This window comes from Apus apus, chromosome 29 (assembly GCF_020740795.1).
Source record: "Apus apus isolate bApuApu2 chromosome 29, bApuApu2.pri.cur, whole genome shotgun sequence".
Taxonomy (NCBI): domain Eukaryota; kingdom Metazoa; phylum Chordata; class Aves; order Apodiformes; family Apodidae; genus Apus; species Apus apus.
This window is the reverse complement of record NC_067310.1, coordinates 306,859-332,076: the sequence shown is the minus strand read 5'-3', so window position 1 is coordinate 332,076 and position 25,218 is coordinate 306,859. Positions and strand designations below refer to the sequence as shown.

The following is a 25,218-nucleotide window of genomic DNA, read 5'->3' as shown; positions in this document are numbered from 1 at the left end:
TCTATGAGGTTCAACCAAGCCAAGAGGTGGGTTCAGATGATGAACTTCTCTAATCGCCCCTCATTATGAGTAGAAACCTTCCAGGAATCCAACCTCGTTTTGGGCTGGTTAATTAACTAATTACTGCTTAATGAGCAGCTGCCTCTCAGAAGCAAGACTTGAAATGATCTCCTAGAGGGTTGGGATGAACCCTCCCAGTTCCTGGTGGTATTTTCCTGGTGGAAATGAGGAATTAGATGGGAAGGGGACAAGAACCACAGCCCAGGAGAGCAGAGCAGACAAGGAGCAGCTCCAAATAGCTCGTTAACATCATCATTAATTGTGTTCCTGGTGCTCGAAGCAAGAGAGGCCAAAAAATTGACCAAGAAAGAGGGGAAAAAAACATCCAAAATGGTTCTTTTTATCTGCAGTTCCAGGCAGGGAAGGATGCAAAGCACCAAAGCCATGGAGATGGCATCAAAAGTGGGATGGGGCAACCACAACTTCCTTGTCCCAAGGTCTCCTCACCCTCCCAGGGAAGAATTTCATGGAATTATGGGATGGTTTGGGTTGGAAGGACCTCAAAGATCATCTAGATCCAACCCCCACCATGGGCAGGGCCACCTCCCAGCAGCCCAGGTGGCTCCAAGCCCCATCCAACCTGCCCTTGGACACTTCTAGGGATGGAGCAGCCACAGCTTCCCTCTCCCCACCCTTCCCCTTCACACTTGGGGAGGGGTGGTGGGAACACCAGGACAACCAGAACCACCCACGACCTCATCCCAGCTCATTCCACATGAGCAGCACATTCACTGGAAGCAATCAACCCCTTCTCAGGTCATTGATATGGAAATTAGATGTTTCAGGAGGTTTGGAAGCTGCTCAGATCTGCTGCCCGGACATTCAAGCCTCCCATGACAATGAGGATGATGATTTTTTTTCTTCTTCCATCTTTTTGGATGAATAACCCACCAGAAATAGAGTCTGATTCATCGAAGCTCCACGTTGGGAAGGTTGGAAGTGGCTCATTTGGCCACTTGGGATTGGGATGATGGACATCAGCTGCCTTTGAGGACCATTCAGGAGGAGAAGGGTTGGACTCTGCTGGCAGAGCCAGGTGGATGATGGAGGAGGGGGAGGTTGGTGGCTCAAAAAAAAAGGGCTCCAGGATTTACGGAATCATCGAACCCTTCAGAAACGTCCCCGAGATAAACATCCCTCAGAAACGTCCCTGAGACAAATGTCCCTTGGAAATGGCCCTCAAAAACATCCCTGAGATAAACATCTCTCAGGAACGTCCCTAAGAAACATCCCCGAGATAAGAAACTCTTGGAAACGTCCACCAGAAACATCCCTGAGACAACTGTCCCCCAGAAATGTCCCTCAGAAACATCCCTGAGACAAACACCCCCCAGAAACATCCCCCAGAAATGTCCAGGAGACAAATGTCCCTCAGAAACCTCCTCCAGAAACATCCCTGAGATAAACATCCCTCCAAAACATCCCCCAGAAACATCCCTGAGACAAATGTCCCCCCAGAAACATCCCTCAGGCAAATGTCCCTTGGAAATGTTCCTCAAAAACATCCCTGAGATAAACATCTCTCAGGAACGTCCCTAAGAAACATCCCTGAGAAAAGAACCCCTTGGAAATGTCCACCAGAAACGTCCCTCAGAAACATCCCTGAGACAAACACCCCCCAGAAATGTCCAGGAGACAAATGTCCCTCAGAAACCTCCTCCAGAAACATCCCTGAGATAAACATCCCTTGGAAATGTCCCCCCAGAAACATCCTTCAGACAAATGTCCCTTGGACACGTCCCTCAGAAACATCCCTGAGATAAACACCCCTCAGAAACATCCCCCAGAAACATCCCCGAGACAAATGTCCCTTGGAAATGTCCCTCAAAAACATCCCTGAGATAAACATCTCTCAGGAACATCCCTAAGAAACATCCCCGAGATAAGAACCCCTTGGAAACATCCACCAGAAACATCCCTGAGACAAATGTCCCTCAGAAATGTCCCTCAGAAACATCCCTGAGACAAACACCCCCCAGAAACACCCCCCAGAAACATCCAGGAGACAAATGTCCCTCAGAAACCTCCTCCAGAAACATCCCTGAGATAAACATCCCTTGGAAATGTCCCCCAGAAACATCCTTGAGACAAATGTCCCTTGGACACGTCCCTCAGAAACATCCCTGAGATAAACACCCCTCAGAAACATCCCCCAGAAACATCCCTGAGACAAATGTCCCTTGGAAATGTTCCTCAAGAACATCCCTGAGATAAACATCTCTCAAGAACGTCCCCCAGAAATGTCCCTGAGACAAATGTCCCTCAGAAACATCCCAGAATCATCCCCGAGATAAACATCCCTCCAAAACATCCCCCAGAAACATCCCTGAGACAAATGTCCCCCCAGAAACATCCCTCAGGCAAATGTCCCTTGGAAATGTTCCTCAAAAACATCCCTGAGATAAACATCTCTCAGGAACATCCCCCAGAAACATCCCTGAGAAAAGAACCCCTTGGAAATGTCCACCAGAAACGTCCCTCAGAAACATCCCTGAGACAAACACCCCCCAGAAACGTCCAGGAGACAAATGTCCCTCAGAAACCTCCTCCAGAAACATCCCTGAGATAAACATCCCTTGGAAATGTCCCCCAGAAACATCCTTGAGACAAATGTCCCTTGGACACGTCCCTCAGAAACATCCCTGAGATAAACATCCCTCAGAAACATCCCCCAGAAACATCCCCGAGACAAATGTCCCTTGGAAATGTTCCTCAAGAACATCCCTGAGATAAACATCTCTCAAGAACGTCCCCCAGAAATGTCCCTGAGACAAATGTCCCTCAGAAACATCCCAGAATCATCCCTCAGAAACATCCCCGAGATAAACATCCCTCCAAAACATCCCCCAGAAACATCCCTGAGACAAATGTCCCTTGGAAACGTCCCTCAAAACCATCCCTGAGATAAACATCCCTCCAAAACATCGCCCAGAAACATCCCTGAGACAAATATCCCCAAAAAACATCCACCAGAAATGTCCAGGAGACAAATGTCCCTCAGAAACCTCCTCCAGAAACATCCCTGAGATAAACATCCCTTGGAAATGTCCCCCAGAAACGTCCCTCAGAAACATCCTCAAGACAAACACCCCTTGGAAACATCCCCCAGAAACATCCCCGAGACAAATGTCCCTTGGAAATGTTCCTCAAGAACATCCCTGAGATAAACATCTCTCAAGAACGTCCCCCAGAAACGTCCCTGAGACAAATGTCCCCCAGAAACATTCCCCCAGAAACGTCCCTCAGACAAATGTCCCTTAGAAATGTCCCTCAAAAACATCCCTGAGATAAACATCTCTCAGGAACATCCCTAAGAAACATCCCCGAGATAAGAACCCCTTGGAAATGTCCACCAGAAACATCCTTGAGACAAATGTCCCCCAGAAATGTCCCTCAGAAACATCCCTGAGACAAACACCCCCCAGAAACATCCCTCAGAAATGTCCAGGAGACAAATGTCCCTCAGAAACCTCCTCCAGAAACATCCCTGAGGTAAACATCCCTTGGAAATGTCCCCCCAGAAACATCCTTCAGACAAATGTCCCTTGGACACGTCCCTCAGAAACATCTCTGAGATAAACACCCCTCAGGAAGATCCCTAAGAAATGTCCCTGAGACAAATGTCCCTTGGAAATGTCCCTCAAAAACATCCCTGAGATAAACATCTCTCAGGAACATCCCTAAGAAACATCCCCGAGATAAGAACTCCTTGGAAACGTCCACCAGAAACATCCCTGAGACAAATGTCCCCCAGAAACATCCCCCAGAAACGTCCCTCAGACAAATGTCCCTTGGAAACGTCCCTGAGATAAACATCTCTCAGGAACGTCCCTCAAAAATGGCCTTGGTCCAGTTGGGCTTAATGGTTGGACCTGATGATCTAGGAGGAAATTCTTTCTGGGAGGGTGGGGAGAGCCTGGGCCAGGGAAGTTGTGGCTGCCCCATCCCTGGCAGTGTCCAAGGGCAGGTTGGATGGGGCTTGGAGCCACCTGTGCTGGTGGGAGGTGGCCCTGCCCATGGTTGGGGTTGGATCTAGATGAGCTTTGAGGTTCCTCCCACCCAAACCATTCCATAATTCCATGACTCTATGATCTCAAAGGTCGTTTCCAACCCAAACCATTCCAGAATTCCATGATTCTATGATCCCAGAGGTCGTTACCAACCCCAATAATTCCATCACTCCATGATCTTATGATCTCAAAGGTCGTTACACCCCAAATAATTCCACAATTCCATGATCTTATGATCTCAAAGGTCATTTCCAACCCAAACCATTCCAGAATTCCATGACTCTATGATCTCAAAGGTCGTTTCCAACCCAAACCATTCCAGAATTCCATGACTCTATGATCCCAGAGGTTGTCACCAACCCCAATAATTCCATCAATCCATGATCTTATGATCTCAAAGGTCGTTTCCAACCCAAACCATTCCAGAATTCCATGACTCTATGACCTCAAAGTTCGTTTCCAGCCCAAACAATTCCAGAATTTCATGAGTCTATGATCTCAAGGGTCATTTCCAACCCAAACCATTCCAGAATTCCATGACTCTATGATCCCAGAGGTCGTTACCAACCCCAATAATTCCATCACTCCATGATCTTATGATCTCAAAGGTCGTTTCCAACACAAACCATTCCAGAATTCCATGACTCTATGACCTCAAAGTTCGTTTCCAACCCAAACAATTCCAGAATTTCATGACTCTATGATCTCAAAAGTCGTTTCCAACCCAAACAATTCCAGAATTCCATGATTCTATGATCCCAGAGGTTGTCACCAACCCCAATAATTCCATCACTCCACGATCATTTCCATCCCTGAACCTTCAGTCCTGCAACCAGATCAGCCCAGACCTGGAGCAGGAAACCTTGGCTCTGCTCAGAGCTGGAAATGCCTCCAACTAATTAGCAGGAAAAGTTCATTAATGAGGAGCTAAACGACCTGGCCCTGATCTTTGGAAGCTGCCAGAAGCTCTTCTGCAGCTGCCAGGTCTGGAATGAAAAGGAAGGAGGGAATAAAAACGGGAAAGAGGCAGGAAAATAAAATAGGGAAGAGAGGAGATGGGAGGTTGGAGAGGATCCAAAACCTCATCAAATTAGATCCAGTTGATGAAGCAATTAAGGGTTTTGAGGAGAACGATGGGACGTTGGAGACAAACCCTGGGCAGCTGCAGCTCTAAATGGCCCCGCAGGGAAGGCAGGAGGAGGAGGAGGAGGAGGAGAAGGGGGGGTTGGAGCTCGGGTTTGTGCAGCTCAAGAGCTACACCTAGAGGTCTTGGGATCTCCTGAGGGTTGTGAAGGAACCCCAGGTGGGACGTGATGGATCTGGGAGGGGGTTGGTTCTTTTTCTTGGGGCTGCTGAGGGGGGGTTGGGTTTTTTGTGGGTGGAGAGAAGATGTTGAGGGGGTGGAGGGTGGGGAGAAAAGGGGAGGGGAGGTGGGGAAGGGGCTGGAGGAGATGGAGAAGGGGCTGGAGGACGAGGGGAAGGGGCAGGAGGACGAGGAGAAGGGGCAGGAGGACGAGGAGAAGGGGCAGGAGGACGAGGAGAAGGGGCAGGAGGACGAGGAGAAGGGGCAGGAGGACGAGGAGAAGGGGCAGGAGGACGAGGAGAGGGGCAGGAGGACGAGGAGAAGGGGCAGGAGGACAAGGGGAAGGGGCTGTAGAACCAGGGGAAGGGGCTGGAGGACGAGGGGAAGGGGCTGGAGGACGAGGGGAAGGGGCAGGAGAACGAGGGGAAGGGGCAGGAGGACAAAGAGAAGGGGCTGGAGGACGAGGAGAAGGGGCTGGAGAACATGGAGAGGGGAAGGGGGACGAGGGGAAGGGGCTGGAAGACGAGGGGAAGGGGCTGGAGGACGAGGGGAAGGGGCTGGAGGACGAGGGGAAGGGGCTGGAGGACAAGGAGAAGGGGCTGGAGGACAAGGAGAAGGGGCTGGAGGACGAGGGGAAGGGGCTGTGGAGTCTCCTTCTCTGGAGGCTTCCAAGACCCATCTGGCCACGTTCCTGTGTGACTTGCCCTGGGTGTTCCTGGACTCAAAGATCTCCAAAGGTTCCTTCCAACCCTTCATCTTCTGTGACTTTTCCCCGCTCCAAAATTGGATGTTCTGAAGAGGTGGAAAACCCAACCCACCAATCCCAGGGACCTTTTCTCTCTCCTGGTTGATTTTTCCAACTTCCAACACCTCAGCCTGCAGCTCTGAGGTGGAAAAGAGGGATTTGATTCCCATGGAAGGACAATCTTCTCTCACCTCAAGGAGCAGCTGCTCCGGTTTTAGAAGGTTTTAGGGATGGAAAGAGGAATTTGGAGCAGGTTGGATGGAACAGGAGATGGACCTGGAGCCAAGTGGAACCCAGGGACAAGAGAGGATAAAAAGATGGACTTAAGAGCTTGAGAATATTCACTTATTATTTAAGAATCTTAACCTGTAACTTGAGAATCTTAATTTGCATCTTCAGAGTCTTAACCTCTAACTTCAGAGACTTAACCTCAACTTGAGAATCTTAACTTACACTTGAGAATCTTAACCTATTAGCTTCAGAATCTTAATCTATTCTTAAGAATCTTAATCTACAACTTGAGAATCTTAATCTACAACTTGAGAATCTTAACTTATACTTAAGAATCTTAACCTCTAACTTCAGAGTCTTAACCTCTAACTTCAGTCTTAACTTATACTTAAGAATCTTAACTTATACTTAAGAATCTTAACTTATACTTAAGAATCTTAACTTATAACTTCAGAATCTTAATCTATTCTTAAGAATCTTAACCTATAACTTGACAATCTTAACTTATTCTTCAAAATCTCAACCTCTAACTTCAGAGTCTTAACCTCTAACTTGAGAATCTTAACTTATACTTAAGAATCTTAACCTATTAGCTTCAGAATCTTAATCTATTCTTAAGAATCTTAATCTACAACTTGAGAATCTTAATCTACAACTTGAGAATCTTAACTTATACTTAAGAATCTTAACCTATAACTTGAGAATCTTTACCTATAACTTGAGAACCTAAACTTATAATTCAAGAATATTAACACAGACCTTGAGAATATTAACTTATACATTGAGAATATTAATTCATAGCTTGAAAATCTTAACTTATAATTAAGCATATTAACTTATATTACACCTTGAGAACATTCACTTATTTCAGAATCTTAACTTATACTTAAGAGTGTTAACTTATAACTTGAGAATCTTAATTTATAGGCTGAGAATCTTATAACTTGAGAGTATTAACTTGTAATTAACTTCTAATTGGAGAATCTTAACTTATAGCTTGAGAATCTTCACTTATAACTTGAGAATCTTAACTTATAACTTGAGAATCTTAACTTACAACTGGAGAATCTTCACTTAGAGCTTAAGAATCTTCACTTAGAGCTTAAGAATCTTCACTTAGAGCTTAAGAATCTTCACTTAGAGCTTAAGAATCTTCACTTACAACCTGAAAACCTGAACTTATAACTTAACATTCTTCATTTATAACTTGAAAATCTCAACTTTAACTGGAGAATCTTAAGTTATAACTTGAGAATATTCACTTACAGCTTAAGAATCTTAAGTTATATCCTGAGAATCTTAACTTATAACCTGAAAATCTTCACTTATAACTTAACATTCTTAATTTATAAGTGGGGAATCTTCACTTATAAGTGGAGAATCTTCACTTGTAAGTTAAGATTCTCCAGTTATAACCAGAGAATCTTCACTTTTAACCTGAGAATCTTCACTTTTAACCTGAGAATCTTCATTTACACCTTAAGAATCTTAACTCAGACCTTGAGACAAACGCAGAGAAGGTTTTTTTTTCCCCCCACCACCTCCCAGGCCACGTTTCCATTTCAGGCCTGAGGAAAGAAAAACCCCAACCCAGCAGGAACCACCTCAGCACCTTCTCCAGATGTTCTGCTTCTTCTAAGAGAAGCACCAAGATCTCCCTGGAGCCAAAGGAGGAGAAAGAACTGAAACCAGAGTTTGAAACATTTCACTGGAGAGAGGGTTTTATTTTCTGCTCAACTGGGACTGTACAACTGGTTTGCACTGGACCAAAAAGCTGGGATTTTGGGGTGTTTTCTCCTCCCTGTTTTGATTTTGCTGAAGATGAAGCAAAACAAGAGTGAAAAGAGGGACTTACAGCGTGGAAACCACGAGTGGATGGAGAGGAGCTGGAGGAAAAGCAACCAAGAGGTCCAAGAGCCTTCCAGTTGGAGCTGGGAATCCACAATCCAGTCCACCCAGTGGGATCCATGGAGTGAGTTCAGGCTGGGATGGATGCAAGAGGTGGTGACATGGGTGGCTCCTGATCTTCTTGTGGTGGCAACTACTGGGGCTTCTGGCTTGGGGTGGGGAGCAAAAAGGCATCTTCAAGTTGGAGTTAGAGCAGTAGAAGGAGTGAAGGGAGATCTTGGTGGGGACAAGGGGAGGATCCTGGTGGGGACAGGGGGAGAGATTCCTGGTGGGGACAGGGGGAGAGGATCCTGGTGGGGACAGGGGAAGAGGATCCTGGTGGGGACAGGGGGAGAGATTCCTGGTGGGGACAGGGGGAGAGGATCCTGGTGGGGACAGGGGGAGAGGATCCTGGTGGGGACAGGGGGAGAGGATCCTGGTGGGGACAGGGGGAGAGGATCCTGGTGGGGACAGGGGGAGAGGATCCTGGTGGGGACAGGGGGAGAGATTCCTGGTGGGGACAGGGGGAGAGATTCCTGGTGGGGACAGGGGGAGAGGATCCTGGTGGGGACAGGGGGAGAGGATCCTGGTGGGGACAGGGGGAGAGGATCCTGGTGGGGACAGGGGGAGAGGATCCTGGTGGGGACAGGGGGAGAGGTTCCTGGTGGGGACAGGGGGAGAGGATCCTGGTGGGGACAGGGGGAGAGGATCCTGGTGGGGACAGGGGGAGAGGATCCTGGTGGGGACAGGGGGAGAGGATCCTGGTGGGGACAGGGGGAGAGGATCCTGGTGGGGACAGGGGGAGAGGATCCTGGTGGGGACAGGGGGAGAGGATCCTGGTGGGGACAGGGGGAGAGGATCCTGGTGGGGACAGGGGAGCTATGGACGGACATCGAGGTGCCCCACGTTGAGCTGGCTCCTGGTGTGAGATCTTCTCAAGAAGATCCTTCTTCTGGCCACACTCATGGCTTTGATCAACCAGTTCTACAAACCAGCAGGGTTGGGCTGCAGCCAAAACACCCTTGGGTTTTGGGTTCCAGACGTGTGGAAAGAGCCAAGCAGGGAGGGGTTGGGGAGGTCCTTCCATGGTAGCACCAGAGGTCACGGTCACCTTGGCTGCAATAAATACTCTCCAGGGGTTGGGAAGCACTTGAGGTGTCACCCTCCAGCAGTGACAATTCCTGGAGCCATGTCACTCCTCACTCCAGCAGCCTTTGGAACATTCTCTCTGCTGCTGAAGGATCCTCCTTGTCTGATCTTGGGGGACCTTCTCACCCTGGGCTGACCAAGCATCTCTGCAGGTGGCCAGAAAAACCATCCTCTCAGGTGCCACAGAAGATGCTGAGATAGGAAATGAGTTGGGTTTGGTTGGGTTGGGGTTTCTTTTTCTTCCATTTTCCTTGGTTCTCTTCTTTGAACATCAGACATGAAGTGCAGGGTTGGAGCAGGTTTGGTTGGGTCTTGTTGGGTTTTTTTTGGGGGTGGTTTTGGTTGAGTTTTGCTTTTCCTTTTCTTCCCCCTCAGCCTTTTTTCCTTCCCAGGTGGCACCCAAAGGCACTTCACTCCGTGCGTAGGATGATGTGGATCCCTGAGTCTGTGAACACTGGGCCACTCATCTCACCAGTCCTCAGAGCAAAGGAGGCATCTTCAAAGGGTTTCTGCATCTGACCTGTGGAGAGGAGACACCAGAGAAAAGGTCCATTCAGCCCAGGAATGAAGATCTTCCTCAGCGAGCAACGTTTGGACACATCCAAGTGGAAATGGGGAGATGGAGGTTGGAGATGAGGAGGAAACTGTTTCCTCTGAGGGTGGGGAGAACCTGGAGGTGGTTTTCTGGAGATGTTGTGGATGATGGAAGTGGCCAAGGGCAGGTTGGATGGGGCTTGGAGCAACCTGGGCTGCTGGGAGGTGGCCCTGCCCGTGGTGGGGTTGGATCTAGATGAGCTTTGAGGTCCCACCAACTCAACCCATCCCATGAGTGTGGGCAGGAGGGCAGGGAGGTTCTCCTGCCCCTCTGGTGAGGGCCCATCTGGAGAAGTGGGTCCAGGTCTGGGCTCCCCAGAAGGACAAGGAGCTGCTGGAGAGGGGACAGCAAAGGCCACCAAGGGGCTGAGGGGACTGGAGCATCTGGCCCGTGAGGAAAGGCTGAGGGAGCTGGGGCTGCTGAGCTGGAGAGGAGGAGCCTGAGGGGGGGTCTCCTCAAGGCTGCTCCAGATCTCCAGGGGGGTCAGGAGGGTGGGAGCAGGCTCTTCTCAGCAGTGTCCAGGGCCAGGACAAGGGGCCATGGGCAGCAGCTGGAGAACAGGGGTCTGGGGGACAACAGGGTGACCATGAGGTGAGAACAGGCCCTGGTGGCCAAGAAGACCCATGGGCTCCTAGGGGGCATCAAGGAGAGTGTGGGCAGGAGGGCAGGGAGGTTGACCAAGACCAGACCAAGTTCTGACCCCTGAGGGACACCACTTACCTCAGGCTTCCATCTCAACCCTTCTCCATTGACCACAACCCCCAGAGCTCCACCAATCAAGGAGCTCCTGACCCACCTCATTATGATTTGATGATTCTAATTAAAAAAAATTAACAAGAGATCTCCCAACCTTGACCTAGAACTCACCTCTCCCAAAGGCTCCCAGATCTCCTCCAGCTTTTGCTGAGCTGCAGTCACTGAACTGAGAGGCCAGAGATTCAAAATCTTCTTCTCCTGACTTGATCTTCTGGATGTAACCTGGAAATAAAAAAAAGGAATCAATCCATCAGGAAGGGAAAAAATGGGGAAAAAACACCCCAAACCCACCTCAAATCTGGTCAAGAAGGACAGAAAAATTCCACCTCTATCTCCAAACCTTCTGGATGATGAAAGAATCTTGAAGAACAACCCAAAAGATGCACCAAAACCTTCTATATTCTTTCCAAGGTTATTTTCAGCTGCTTTAATTTAAGCTTCAATTCTAATAAAAATCAAATTATTCCACCTTCTCCTGCCCCTGGAGCACAAGAACTTCTTAGGGGGCTTCAAAATTCAGGAGGAACTTTGGGTTTCCAGGTTTGGTGGGAATTCAGGCCCCAAAAAACCTTCCCAGGAGTGAATGAATTGTCCAAAAAAAGCTTTTTGAAAAGGTGAGGTGAAAAATACTTGAAGTCTTCAGATCATCTAACCCTGCTCTGAACCTTCCTGGAAGGTTCTTGGAGAGGAAGGGCGAGAATCAGAGGATGTTGGGGGTTGGAAAGGAGCTCTGGAGATCATTGAGTCCAGGAACACCCAGGAACGTGGCCAGATGGGTCTTGGAAGGCTCCAGAGCAGGAGACTCCACAGCCTCTCTGGGCAGCCTGGCCCAGGGCTCTGCCACCCTCCTGGTCCAGAAGTTCTTCCTCATGTTGAGGTGGAACTTCCTGGGCTCCAGTTGGAATCCATGGCCCCTCCTGCTGCCACAGGGCACAAGTGACAAGAGATTGTCCCCTCCTTCTTGACACCCACCCTGCAGATATTGACAGACGTTCATCAGGTCCCCTCTCAGTCTTCTCCTCTCCAGACCAAACAGCCCCAGGTCTCCCAGCCTTTCCTCATCAGATGTTCAGTCCCTTCCTCATCCTCGTAGCCTCCCTTGGAATCTCTCCACTCAATCCCTGTCCCTCTGGAACTGGGGAGCCCAGACCTGGACCCACTTCTCCAGATGGGCCCTCACCAGAGGGGCAGAACCTCCCTGCCCTCCTGCCCACACTCTCCTTGGTTCCCCCCAGGAGCCCATGGGCCTTCTTGGCCACCAGGGCCCGTTGTTCCCTCATGGATCATTTCTTGGCCACCAGGACCTTCTCCATGGAGCTGCTCTCCAGCAGGTCACCTCCTAACCTGCCCTGGTCCATCCTGCTCCTCCCCAGGTGCAGGACTCTACACTTGTTGGACCTCATGAGGTTCCTCCTTGCCCAGCTCTCCAGCCTGGCCAGGTCTCCTTGAACCTTCTTACGACCTCCTGGTGGATCAACCAACCCCATCCAACCTGCCCTTGGACACTGCCAGGGATGGGGCAGCCACAGCTTCCCTGTTTCAGGGTCTCACCACCTCACAGATGACCCTGAGCACCCTTCTGTGGTACCTGCAGAACCACCAGGTGCTCAGGCCTACTGGTATCTGGACAGGTTGGATCCATGGGTTGAGGCTCCTGAGGGACCTGGACAGTCTGGATCCATGGGTTGAGGCTCTGCAGAAGGATCTGGACAGGCTGGATCCATGGGTTGAGGTTCTTCAGAAGGATCTGGACAGGCTGGATCCATGGGTTGAGGCTCTGCAGGAAGATCTGGACAGGCTGGATCCATGGGTTGAGGTTCTTCAGAAGGATCTGGACAGGCTGGATCCATGGGTTGAGGCTCTGCAGAAGGATCTGGACAGGCTGGATCCATGGGTTGAGGTTCTTCAGAAGGATCTGGACAGGCTGGATCCATGGGTCAAGGCCAATGGTAGGAGGTTCAATAAAGCCAAGTGTCAGGTCCTGCATCTTGGTCACAACAACCCCAGGTGACACTCCAGGCTTGGAGAAGAGTGGCTGGAAAGCTGCCCAGCAGAGAGAGACCTGTTGAACCTCAACCTGGAGTCAAGTTGCACCAGAGTTGATTCAGCTTGGACATCAGGAACAGTTTCTTCCCAGGAGTGGGGAGGCCTTGGTGGAACAGGCTGCCCAGGGAAGGGGTGGAGGCACCATCCCTGGAGATGTTCCAACATGGGTGGACGTGGTGCTGAGGGAGAGGGTTCAGTGGTTGGGGGTTGTAGGGAGGATCATCAGGTTGGACTTGATGATCTTGAAGGTCTTCTCCAACCTTGATGACTCTATGATCCTCCCCACAGCCCTTCCTTCGTCCCATCAGCAGGTCACCCTGGCACAGAAGGAGGTGAGGTTGGTCAAAGAGGACCTGCCCTTCATGAACCCATCCTGACCAGGCCTGAGCAGCTGGTGGTTCTGCAGGTACCACAGAAGGGTGCTCAGGGTCATCTGTGAGGTGGTGAGACCCTGGAACAGGGAAGCTGTGGCTGCCCCATCCCTGGCAGTGTCCAAGGGCAGGTTGGATGGGGCTTGGAGCAACCTGGGCTGCTGGGAGGTGGCCCTGCCCATGCAGAGGGGTGGGTCTAGATGGTCATTGAGGTCCTTCCAACCTAAACCAGTCTGTGACTCCATGATAACCACCCCCCCAACCCTTCCCACCCCATAACTACCTTGGAGAACCTTCCAGTGGCTGAAGGGGCTCCAGGAAAGCTGGGGAGGGACTTTGGCCAAGGGCAGGAGGGATGGGACCAGGGGGGATGGCTTGAAACTGGCAGAGGGAGCTGGAGGTTGGACACGAGGAGGAAATTCTTGGCTGGGAGGGTGGGGAGAGCCTGGGCCAGGGAAGCTGTGGCTGCCCCATCCCTGGAAGTGTCCAAGGGCAGGTTGGATGGGGCTTGGAGCCACCTGGGCTGCTGGGAGGTGGCCCTGCCCATGGTGGGGTTGGATCTAGATGAGCTTGAAGGTCTCTCCAAACCCAACCAGTCTGTGATTCCATGAAGTTCTTCACTCTGAGGGTGGGGAGACCCTGGAAAGAGGTTTCCTAGAGAAGTTGTGGGTGAAGGAAGTGTCCAAGGGCAGGTTGGACGGGGCTTGGAGCAACCTGGGCTGCTGGGAGGTGGCCCTGCCCATGGTGGGGTTGGATCTAGATGAGCTTTGAGGTCCCTCCAACCCATCCCATGATCCCATGATTCGATGAAGAAGAGGCTGAAAACCTGACATGAGAAATGACTCCAAAACCAAGAGTGTGACTTTAAGAGCAAGAACCACGACCCTGAAACGGTGGAAACCTCAGGAGGAGGAGGAAATGCCAAGAGGAGAAGACAGAACCAAGAGCTAAGCTGGAATTATTTGCACACCCCGACCAAACCAGGCGTAGAGAAGATTAATTCAAAGTGAAGTGTAAAGAGGGAGAAGAGCAGGAACAGCAGGAGGGGTGACCTACATTTCCAGGGAGACATCAAAAAACCAGGCTGGACCTTCTCAAACCCAACCCAGAAGTGAAGAACAAGGAGGAAATGGATGTAATGAAGTCATTCAACAACGTTCCTGCAAGAAACACCAGGTGGGAACTGATGGTTGGGTTGGAAAGTGGGTTCCTACTCAGGTGGGAACTGAAAGATGTTTAAATTAGGGAGGGAAAAATCACATTTTGGGGCAAAAAATCACCTAAAAGTGACTTGAAGGGGGACGTGGAATAAAATCGGGGCCTGGGGAAGAGTAAGAGAGTAAAATTGAGGCTGAAAAACCTTCACAATCAATTCTTGGGAAACCAAAATGGTGCCCAGAGGGGACAGAGAAGTTTTGGTTCCTTTCATCCCAGGAACAGGCTCAAAATGGACGTGGTTTTCTAGCTCCGTGTTCCCTGAGATGTTCTCACCTACTGGAAAAGCACCTGGGGAGCCAAGTTCTCCAACTCCACCTCAGCCCAAGCTCCACCACCTCATCTCAACCAAGCTCCACCTCCTTGTCACCCCAACCAAGCTCCACCTCTTCTTCATCCCAACCAAGCTCCACCTCTTCTTCATCCCAACCAAGCTCCACCTCTTCTTCATCCCAACCAAGCTCCACCTCTTCTTCACCCAAACCAAGCTCCACCTCTTCTTCATCCCAACCAAGCTCCACCTCTTCTTCATCCCAACCAACCTCCATCTCTTCACCCCAAACAAGCTCCATTTCCTCATCCCAACCAACCTCCACATCTTCATCCCAAGCTCCACCTCTTCTTCACCCAAACCAAGCTCCACCTCTTCTTCACCCAAACCAACCTCCACCTCTTCTTCACCCAAACCAACCTCCACCACCTCAACCCCCACCACACCACTTTTAAAGGCTGAAGAACCACCCATGGGTGCTGCACCCTCCACTCTCCTACCAAAAAGAAGGAAAAAAAGCCCTGAAATGGAACATATGACATCAACCAAGTTCCCCTGCCCAAAACCATGGATTTTAGGGTTGTTCCCTCTTCTCTGGGAGCAAATTGCCCCCTGATCAAACTTCCTTCTGGGATTTTTTATTGTCTAAAGGATTAATCCCAGACCCTCTGATCTACAGGAGGTTGATTCAGCCAATTCCATGTTCTGGAGATGTTCTCCAGGCCCTGCACATCCACTGAGATGTTCCTCCACACCAGGAGCTGGAGATCCTGTCTCCCACCAAGCTTCAACTGCTCTAAAAAACTGCATTTCAACTCATTTTCAAGAACTCACCATAAAATAATAACTCATCAAACTGATGTTCCCCCAACAACCTTCCCAGGAACAACAATTATTGGGCCAAACCCCGACAGAAAATTGGTTGGGGATTAATCTGGGGGGGAATTTGACCAAGACCACAAGGAGGGATTTTATATTCAGTGGGTTTTAATCAGAATTTTTCCCTTTTCAGGGAGGTTATGAAAGAAGCTCTGAAGCTTTTGGGCTTCATCTCATCCTTCCCAGGGAAATGTGAAGCTTTTTCTTTCCCTTCTTTATCAAACACCTCAAATAAAAACACCCAAAGAAAACCCAAAATCATAACAATTGTGGAAACTAAATCAAGTTATTCAGGTTTCTAAACACAACTTCAAAATCACAAGCTCCCAAAGTACCTTTTTTTAGAGCTGTGAAGACAATTTTCCCTCCTAAAAATGTCAGTTCCAAATATCCCAGCATCATTTAATTGGGAATCAATTTGATTTCCTTGAGAATTTGATTTCCTTGAGAATTTGATTTGCCTGAAAACTGGTTTCACTTGCCTAAAACCAGATTTCACTTGCCTAAAAACTGGCTTCACTTGCCTAAAAACTGGCTTCACTTGCCTAAAAACTGGCTTCACTTGCCTAAAAATTAATAATTCATTTAATTGAGAATTTAATGGAGATGCTCTGGGCTGGTTTTTTGGAGGAACAGCATTCCTAGAGATGAGTTTCCAACAGTTTTATTCCTTAAAAAGCATATAAAAGAAAGACTTTGAATTATTTCACTATCTTCACACCTTGGCACAGAATATTCCTTCTTTTTTTTCCCCTCCCAGGGTTTTTAGTCCTTAAAATTATGGTTGGGAATAGTAAAAAAAATCCTCTTTATCTTCCCTTAAAAACCTTGAAGAAAAAACCCAATCAAAACCCTGACAGAAAAAAAAAAGCCACATTAAAAACCCTGAGGAAAAACAAATTAAAAACCTTGAAGAAAAAAGAAAACACATTAAAAATCCTCAAGAAAACCCATAAAAAAAACCTGAAGGGAAAATGATTAAGAACTCTGATGAAAAAAACCATGAAAAACCCTGAGTAAAAATGATTCAAACCCTGAAGAAAATGATTAAAAACCCTGAGGAAAAACCAAATTGAAATCCCTGAGGAAAAATGAATAAAAACCCTGAAGAAAAACACATTCAAAACCCTGAGGAAAAACACATGAAAACCCTAAAGAAACTAATAAGCAAACAAACATTAAAAACCCTGAAGAAAAACACATTCAAAACCCTGAGGAAAAATGATTAAAACCCTCAGGAAAAACAGACTCAAAACCCTGAAGGAAAAAAAAAAACACATTAAAAGCCCTCAAGAAAAGCCATTAAAAACCCTCAGTAAAAATGATTAAAACCCTGAAGAAAAACAGGATAAAACCCTGAAGAAAAACAATTGAAAAACCCTGAGGAAAAACCAGATTAAAAATCCTGAGGAAAAATTACTAAAACCCTGAGGAAAAACCAGATTAAAAACCCTGAAGAAAAACAATTAATCTTGTAGAAAAACAGATTCAAATCCCTGAAGAAAAACAATTCAAATAACCTGAGGAAAAACAGATTAAAAACCCTGAGGAAAAATTACAAAAACCCTGAGGAAAAACCAGATTAAAACCCTGAGGAAAAATTACAAAAACCCTGAGGAAAAAACAGATTAAAAATCCTGAGGAAAACCAGATTAAAAACCCTGAGGAAAAAGAATTGAAAAAACCTGAGGAAAAACCATTAAAACCCTGAGGAAAACCAGATTAAAAACCCTGAGGAAAACCAGATTAAAAACCCTGAGGAAAACCAGATTAAAAACCCTGAGAAAAAATTACTAAAACACTGAGGAAAAACAGATTAAAAACCCTGAGGAAAAATTACAAAAACCCTGAGGAAAACCAGATTAAAAATCCTGAGGAAAACCAGATTAAAAATCCTGAGGAAAACCAGATTAAAAATCCTGAGGAAAACCAGATTAAAAATCCTGAGGAAAACAATTGAAAAAAACTGAGGAAAAACCAGATTAAAACCCTGAGGAAAAATTACTAAAACCCTGAGGAAAAATCAGATTAAAACCCTGAGGAAAAATGACTGAAGCCCTGAAGAAAAACAGATTAAAAACCATAAGGAAAAACCAGATTAAAAATCCTGAGGAAAAACAATTGAAAAAAACCTGAGGAAAAACCATTAAAAACCCTGAGGAAAAACAATCTTGTAGAAAAACAGATTCAAAACCCTGAGGAAAAACCAGATTAAAACCCTGAGGAAAAAACAGATTAAAAATCCTGAGGAAAAAACAGATTAAAACCCTGAGGAAAAACCAAATTAAAACCCTGAGGAAAAACCAAATTAAAACCCTGAGGAAAAACCAGATTAAAAATCCTGAGGAAAAACAATTGAAAAAACCTGAGGAAAAAACAGATTAAAAATCCTGAGAAAAAAATATTAAAAACTCTGAGGAAAAATTACTAAAACCCTGAGGAAAAAACAGATTAAAAACCCTGAGGAAAAACCAGATTAAAAATCCTGAAGAAAAAACAGATTAAAAATCCTGAGGAAAAAACAGATTAAAACTCTGAGGAAAAACAACTGAAAAAACCTGAGAAAAAAACATTAAAAACCCTGAGGAAAAACAGATTAAAAAACCTGAGGAAAAATTACTAAAACCCTGAGGAAAAACAGATTAAAAACCCTGAGGAAAAACCAGATTAAAAATCCTGAGGAAAATCAGATTTAAAACCCTGAGGAAAAACCAGATTAAAACCCTGAGGAAAAACAGATTAAAAACCCTGAAGAAAAACAGATTAAAAACCTGAGGAAAAATTACTAAAACCCTGAGGAAAAACAGATTAAAAACCCTGAGGAAAAACAGATTAAAAATCCTGAGGAAAAACAGATTAAAAACCCTGAGGAAAAACCAAATTAAAACCCTGAGGAAAAACAGATTTAAAACCCTGAGGAAAAACCAGATTAAAAATCCTGAGGAAAATCCAGATTAAAACCCTGAGGAAAAATTACTAAAACCCTGAGGAAAAATTACTAAAACCCTGAGGAAAAATTACTAAAACCCTGAGGAAAACCAGATTAAAAACCCTGAAGAAAAACCAGATTAAAAACCCTGAGGAAAAACAACGAACCCTGAAGAAAAAAAAAACCACCACAGAATTCATTTTCCTGCCAAAACTGCCAGGAAAAAATAAAAGAAGGAGCTTGTGAAGATGAAGATGGAGGGTTGAGGAAGGCAGGTGGGACCCTCAATCCTCCACCAGACCCCAAATCTTCTTGTTTTTTGGGAAAAGCTGGAGCTGATCCCACCAACCCCGACTTGATTTTTCAAGCTGATTCCCAATTTCTGCTGCTACCAGGGCAAAAGGAGTGGGAGGGATACCAAAGAAATGTTTAAAGAACATTTGGTTTCGCTTTAAATCCTTTTATTTTGGTTTATAGGAAAACACATTTTACAAGGAAAATACAAACAAACCTCTGAAGATATTAAAAAAAAAACAGAGGGGCCTGCCTGGATCGTACAGCAAAAATGTCCATTTTCAAGCCATTTTCCTTAAAAAAACTGATCTTAGCAAGCTCCTGACACACCAAACCACTCTTTTAATATTTTTTGGATCAACTTTTCACCCTCCAAACCACTTTTTAAGGACCTTTCAGCAAGTTCTCCCCCCCCACCCCAGGCTGCGAATCGAGCTTTAAAACGACGTTTCGCAATTAACGTATGTTATTAATTTTTTTTTTGGCCTCTTTTTCTCTCTCTCCTGAATTTACTTGCCATTGATCAGCTCCAGGGCCTCATCTTTGGTCCGTGTGATCTTCTCCTGCCTCCAGGATGAGGGTCTCCTGGACTGGTTGTGTTTGACCAGGAGGTGGGAGCACCGGACCTTGCTGGGCTCCCCTTGCCCGTTCCTGCCGCCGCCGCTGGGTCGCTCCCACTGGCTGGCATTGGTGATGTGGTTGAAGTAATAAACACGACCTGGGGAAGGGGGGAAACAAAAAAAAGAGGGGCTGGAGTCAACAAACAGCTCTTAGAGAAGCCCAGAATTAGCTTCTGAGCCCCAAAATCAGCTTCTGATCCCCCCCAATCTACTTCCGATCCCCAAAAATCGGCTCCGCGACCCCAAGGATCCACTTCTTGGCACCAAGAATCAGCTCCTTGACCCCAAGAACCTGTTCCTTGAACCCCAGACTCAGATTCTGACCCCCAAAATCCTCCCCTTCATCCCAGAATCAGCTTCTGAGCCCCAAAACCAGCTTCTGATCCCCCCCAAATCTACTTCCCATCCCCAAAAATCGGCTCCACGACCCCAAGGATCCACTTCTTGGCACCAAGAATCAGCTCCTTGACCCCAAGAACCTGTTCCTTGAACCCCAGACTCAGATTCTGACCCCCAAAATCCTCCCCTTCATCCCAGAATCAGCTTCTGAGCCCCAAAACCAGCTTCTGATCCCCCCCAAATCTACTTCCCATCCCCAAAAATCGGCTCCGCGACCCCAAGGATCCACTTCTTGGCACCAAGAATCAGCTCCTTGACCCCAAGAACCTGCTCCTTGAACCCCACTCAGATTCTGACCTCCAAAATCCTCCCCTTCACCCCAAAAATCCACTCCCTGATTCCCAGAACCAGCAACCTGACGCCCCAAGTCAGCTTCTGATCCCCAAAATCAGCTTCTGATCCCCAAAAATTGGCTCCGCAACCCCAAGGATCCACTTCTTGGCACCAAGAATCAGCTCCTTGACCCCAAGAACCTGCTCCTTGAACCCCACTCAGATTCTGACCTCCAAAATCCTCCCCTTCACCCCAAAAATCCACTCCCTGATTCCCAGAACCAGCAACCTGACCCCCCAAATCAGCTTCTGATCCCCAAAAATTGGCTCCGCAACCCCAAGGATCCATTTCTTGGCACCAAGAATCAGCTCCTTGACCCCAAGAACCTGTTCCTTGAACCCCAGACTCAGATTCTGACCCCCAAAATCCTCCCCTTCATCCCAGAATCAGCTTCTGAGCCCCAAAACCAGCTTCTGATCCCCCCCAAATCTACTTCCCATCCCCAAAAATCGGCTCCGCGACCCCAAGGATCCACTTCTTGGCACCAAGAATCAGCTCCTTGACCCCAAGAACCGGCTCCTTGAACCCCACTCAGATTCTGACCCCCAAAATCCTCCCCTTCATCCCAGAATCAGCTTCTGATCCCCAAAATCAGCCTCCGATCCCCAAAAATTGGCTCCGCGACCCCAAGGATCCACTTCTTGGCACCAAGAACCTGCTCCTTGAACCCCACTCAGATTCTGACCTCCAAAATCCTCCCCTTCACCCCAAAAATCCACTCCCTGATTCCCAGAACCAGCAACCTGACCCCCCAAATCAGCTTCTGATCCCCAAAATCAGCTTCTGATCCCCAAAAATCGGCTCTGCAACCCCAAGGATCCACTTCTTGGCACCAAGAATCAGCTCCTTGACCCCAAGAACCTGCTCCTTGAACCCCAGACTCAGATTCTGACCCCCAAAATCCTCCCCTTCATCCCAGAATCAGCTTCTGAGCCCCAAAACCAGCTTCTGATCCCCCCCAAATCTACTTCCCATCCCCAAAAATCGGCTCCACGACCCCAAGGATCCACTTCTTGGCACCAAGAATCAGCTCCTTGACCCCAAGAACCTGCTCCTTGAACCCCACTCAGATTCTGACCTCCAAAATCCTCCCCTTCACCCCAAAAATCCACTCCCTGATTCCCAGAACCAGCAACCTGACGCCCCAAATCAGCTTCTGATCCCCAAAATCAGCTTCTGATCCCCAAAAATTGGCTCCGCAACCCCAAGGATCCACTTCTTGGCACCAAGAATCAGCTCCTTGACCCCAAGAACCTGCTCCTTGAACCCCAGACTCAGATTCTGACCCCCAAAATCCTCCCCTTCATCCCAGAATCAGCTTCTGAGCCCCAAAATCAGCTTCTGATCCCCCCCAAATCTACTTCCCATCCCCAAAAATCGGCTCCGCGACCCCAAGGATCCACTTCTTGGCACCAAGAATCAGCTCCTTGACCCCAAGAACCTGCTCCTTGAACCCCACTCAGATTCTGACCTCCAAAATCCTCCCCTTCACCCCAAAAATCCACTCCCTGATTCCCAGAACCAGCAACCTGACCCCCCAAATCAGCTTCTGATCCCCAAAATCAGCTTCTGATCCCCAAAAATCGGCTCTGCGACCCCAAGGATCCATTTCTTGGCACCAAGAATCAGCTCCTCCAGCCTCAGAACCTGCTCCCTGGCCCCAAAAATCTGCTCCCTGGCCCCAAAAATCCACTCCCTGATTCCCAGAACCAGCAACCTGACCCCCCAAATCAGCTTCTGATCCACAAAAATCGGCTCCGCAACCCCAAGGATCCATTTCTTGGCACCAAGAATCACCTTGACCCCAAGAACCTGCTCTTTGAACCCCAGACTCAGATTCTGAGCCCCCAAATCCTCCCCTTCACCCCACGAACAGGTCCCAGACCCCCAAAATCAGCTTCTGATCCCCAAAATCAGCTTCCTGGCCCCAAAAATCAGCCCCGTGACCCCAAAAATCCACTTCTTGGCCCCAAGAATCACCTCCTTAATCCCCAGAACCAGCAACTCAACCCAAAGAACCAGCTCCTTGTTCCCAAAATCAGCTTCTGATCCCAAAAACCAACACCCTGGCCACAAGAATCAGCTCCTCAACCCTCAGAACCAGCTCCCTGACCCCCAAAACCAGCTCACCGACCCCCAAAACCCATTTATTGGCCTCAAAACCAGCCCCCTGACCCCCAAAACCCATTTCTTGCCCCCCAGAACGAGCTCCCTGACCCCCAAAACCCATTTCTGGGCCCTCAGAACCAGCTTCCCAACCCCCAAAACCCATTTCTTGCCCCTCAGAACCAGCTCCCTGACCCCGAAAACCCATTTCTTGGCCCCAAAACCAGCTCCCTGACCCCCAAAACCCACTGATTGGTCCCAAAACCAGCCCCCCCACCTCCAAAACCCATTTCTTGGCTCCCAGAACCAGCTCCTCAACCCCAAAAACCAGTCCCCCAAACCCCAAACCCCATTTCTTGTCCCCAGAACCAGATCCCTGACCCCCAAACCCCATTTATTTGCCCCAGAACCAGGTCCCTGACCCCCAAAACCAGCTCCCCACCCCCCAAAACCCATTTACTGGCCCCAAAACCAGCTCCCCGACCCCCAAACCCCATTTCTTGGCGCCCAGAACCAGCTCCCTGATCCCCAAAACCAGCTCCCCAACCCCCAAAACCCATTTCTTGCCCCCCAGAACCACTTCCCTGCCCCCCAAAACCCACTGATTGGTCCCAAAACCAGCCCCCCCCCACCTCCAAAACCCATTTCTTGGCCCCCAGAACCAGCTCCCTGACCCCCAAAACCAGCTCCCCAACCCCCAAAACCCATTTCTTGCCCCCCAGAACCACTTCCCTGACCCCTAAAACCCACTGATTGGCCCCTAAAACCAGCTCCCCCACCCCCAAACCCCATTTCTTACCCCCCAGAACCACAATTCCCATCACATCTTCGTGCTGCACAGACCTTCCTTTACAAAACCCCCCGTTTTCTCCCCCAAATAACCTTTTCCCACCCAGAACAACCCAGATTTCCCCAGGGAACAGAAAACCAAGTCCCTTTTTTGCCACATCCAGCCTCAAAACCCAGTGGTTCTGCTGCTGAAAGCCCTTCCAGCCTTCCCAGCACGGATCATGGATCAAGATTCCCATTTCCAACCCCCACCAAAGGGTCTTTAAACCTCCTAAATCCAACCTGGAGGGAGTTCCCTCCTTCCAGGAGGCTTCAACCACCGGAATTTCCATCCCAAAAAGCTTCTCCCAGGTCCCTTTTCCTCCCTCAACCCCCTCCTCCTCACCTCAAACCAATCTCCAGGTCCATTTTTCCCCCTCAGCCTCCTCATCCTCACCTCAAACCAATCTCTAGGTCCCTTTTTCCCCCCTCAACCTCCTCATCCTCACCTCAAACCAATCTCCCAGGTCCCTTTTTCTCCCTCATCCTCATCTCAAACCAATCTCCAGGTCCATTTTTCTCCCTCAATCTCCTCATCCTCACCTCAAACCAATCTCTAGGTCCCTTTTTCCCCCCTCATCCTCACCTCAAACCAATCTCTAGGTCCCTTTTTCTCTCTCAACCTCCTCATCCTCACCTCAAACCAATCTCCAGGTCCCTTTTTCCCCCTCATCCTCACCTCAACCCAACAAAGGCTTTTAGCTGCTCAGGGTAGAAAACTCCAACCCCCATCCCCCCCAAAAAAAAACCAAACCACCCCCAAAATCTCACTGAATGCACCAGCCTGACCCACAAAACCCATAATCCTGCTTGAAAAACACCGACCCGTAAATCTCCCCCCACTCAAACCCCCTCAAGAAATCCCCCCCCCTTTTTATAACGAGCTTATGGGCCCCACAACCAGCCCCCCCGACCCCCAAAACCCATTTACTGGTCCCAAAACCAGCCCCCCACCCCCAAAACCCATTTCTTGCCCCCCAGAACCAGCTCCCTGACCCCCAAAACCCACCGATTGGCCCCTAAAACCAGCCCCTCCACCTCCAAAACCCATTTCTTGCCCCCCAGAACCAATTCCCTGACCCCCAAAACCCACTGATTGGTCCCAAAACCAGCCCCCCCACCTCCAAAACCCATTTCTTGGCCCAGAGAACCAGCTCCCTGACCCCCAAAAACAGCCCCCCCACATCCAAAACCCATTTCTTGCCCCCCAGAACCAGCTCCCTGACCCCCAAAACCCACTGATTGGTCCCAAAACCAGCCCCCCCCACCCCCAAAACCCATTTCTTGCCGCCCCCCCCCCCACTTCCAAAACCCATTTCTTGCCCCCTCCCCTCCAAAACCCATTTCTTGCCCCCCAGAACGACTTCCCTGACCCCCAAAACCCATTGATTGGCCCCTAAAACCAGCCCCCCCCACCTCCAAAACCCATTTCTTGCCTTTCAGAACCACTTCCCTGACCCCCAAAACCCACTGATTGGCCCCTAAAACCAGCCCCCCCCCACCTCCAAAACCCACTTCTTGCCCCCCAGAACCAGCTCCCCGCTTTTCATCACGCAGCTCCTCCCGTTTCCACCACCCCCCCCCAACCCGAGCAGCCCCCCTAGAAACAAACCCCCCGCCCCCCCCCCCCCCCCCACATTACACCACAGCCCTGGAGCCGCTTTAACCCCCCCGAACCACCCCCTAAGAACCCCCAAACCCCGCAGGGTCTCAACCCAGGCCTCGCTCTCAGCCCCCCAACCAGGCCGCACCCCCATTCACTCCCCACCCCCCCCCAAAAAAAGAGGCCCAACCCCTTGGGAAGGTGTTGCCCCCCCCCCCGGGATGGAAGAGGGAACCCCCCGGGGATTCCTCAGCCCTTCCTCGTACCGGAGCTGCGGCTCATGCGCTTCTCCCAGCCCGCGGGCAGCTTCTCCTCCTCCGCCATTTTCCCTCCGCTCCGCTGCCCTTACCCGGGCCCGGCCCTCTGGGCGCAACGCGAAAGGGCGGGACCAACCCGCCCGTTCTCTGCTCTCATTGGCTGAACGGGAGGCAGCGCCCGAGCTACTCGCGTTCTGATTGGTGGAAGAGCCTGCCCTTCTGAAGCTGAGGGCGGGAGGGAGGGAGTGCGACGGTGGCCGCGGGTGGGCAAAAGGGGTTGAAAAGCGGAGCGGAAAAGCAAACCTCCCCGGTGGGGGATCCCCGGGATCCC

General features: G+C 49.0%; 1 protein-coding gene across 1 annotated transcript; it reads right to left on the bottom strand.

Annotated features, from left to right (window-relative positions):
* Window positions 1-9,401: 9,401 nt before the first annotated feature.
* Window positions 9,402-24,984, bottom strand: PIN1 (peptidylprolyl cis/trans isomerase, NIMA-interacting 1). Its single transcript, XM_051641576.1, has 4 exons — window positions 24,897-24,984; window positions 19,259-19,459; window positions 10,848-10,958; window positions 9,402-9,905 (listed from the first exon to the last, which is right to left on the bottom strand). Exons 1-4 carry the CDS (start codon window positions 24,952-24,954, stop codon window positions 9,796-9,798), a joined length of 480 nt encoding a protein of 159 aa, XP_051497536.1. The 5' UTR covers window positions 24,955-24,984; the 3' UTR covers window positions 9,402-9,795.
* Between the last annotated feature and the right edge of the window lie 234 nt (window positions 24,985-25,218).